Source organism: Chlamydomonas reinhardtii, chromosome 14 (assembly GCF_000002595.2).
Source record: "Chlamydomonas reinhardtii strain CC-503 cw92 mt+ chromosome 14, whole genome shotgun sequence".
Classification (NCBI taxonomy): domain Eukaryota; kingdom Viridiplantae; phylum Chlorophyta; class Chlorophyceae; order Chlamydomonadales; family Chlamydomonadaceae; genus Chlamydomonas; species Chlamydomonas reinhardtii.
Genome location: NC_057017.1, coordinates 2,943,210 through 2,944,222, shown reverse-complemented (window position 1 = coordinate 2,944,222; position 1,013 = coordinate 2,943,210). Strand labels below are relative to the sequence as shown.

The 1,013-nt window shown below is 62.9% G+C and overlaps 1 protein-coding gene across 1 annotated transcript in view; it reads right to left on the bottom strand.

Moving 5' to 3' along the window:
- Nucleotides 1-1,013, bottom strand: part of CHLRE_14g627650v5 (uncharacterized protein) — a 9,072-nt gene that overhangs the window by 3,136 nt on the left and 4,923 nt on the right. The window contains exons 9-10 of the mRNA XM_043070316.1: nucleotides 576-740; nucleotides 69-237 (exon numbers count right to left, since the gene is read on the bottom strand). Coding sequence (XP_042916989.1) covers nucleotides 69-237; nucleotides 576-740 — 334 coding nt within the window. The remainder of the gene's footprint in view (nucleotides 1-68; nucleotides 238-575; nucleotides 741-1,013) is intronic.

The following is a 1,013-nucleotide window of genomic DNA, read 5'->3' as shown; positions in this document are numbered from 1 at the left end:
AAAAAACCCCCCTCCAACCCCCTCCAAACCCCCTCCAAACCCGACCCCACGCAGGTCCACATCCGTACATGAGCTGGCGTCGGTCACCAGCGTGAGCTGCACCTCCACGGGTGCGGGGTCGGGCTGTAGCAGCGCCGCCGCCAGCGCCAACTGCGACTTGAGCTCGGCTAGCTCGTTGGCGTAACGGCCCAGCTTGTCCTCCACGCGGTGGACTAGCTCGGCGGTGCGGCGGCCCGCCTGAGGGTGGTTGGTGGTTGGTTGGTTGGTTGGTTGGTTGGTTGGTGGGGGTTGCAAAGAGGGTGCGAAGAAGCGCAAGGGGTGGGTTTGGGATTGCGGTTGCGGTGAGGTTGGAGCAGCGGGAGCACGGGTGGGTGCCAGGTGGGGTAGGTGGCAGAGGTGTGGGTGGCAGAGGTGTGGGCGGGTTCCATGATCAACTCAGCTCAAGGCTAATCCCTGGGCTCTCCTCCCACCGCCGCACACACGCTACTCGCATTGAAACCCACCCCCATCCCCAGCTCCACCTTCCATTCCTGCACCACTCATCCCTTATCAATCCTCACGAACGCAGCCCCCACCTGCAGGTTGTGGTCTGCCAGCTTGCGCCACACCGGCCTCGGCGTCATCACGTCCAGTCGGTGCGCCAGTTTGCTGTTGACCGCCTCCAGGTCCTTGTTGTTGGCCTGCGCCGCCGCCAGCTCCGTCTGGTACAGCGCCAGGTCGGACTTGAGCTTCTCAAACATCTGCAACAAGGGGGGGTTTACATTCATGATTAACTAAGAAGGGGGGGTTTGCAAAGATGGTTGGAAAAAGCAGTGCAGGGTGCATGGGAGACTACGGGAGACTGCAGTGGGGTGTGTGTGCGCGGCCGGGGGGGCGCGTCAGGGTCAGGTGAGGGGTAAGTCAGGAGCTCGCTCGACAAAGGTGCCGTCCGTACTCGTGCGCACGCACGCCTTGCCCCCTCCCCGTATCCTTTCCTCATCCTCGTGTCTCCGGTTGCTTACTGGAACGGTGAG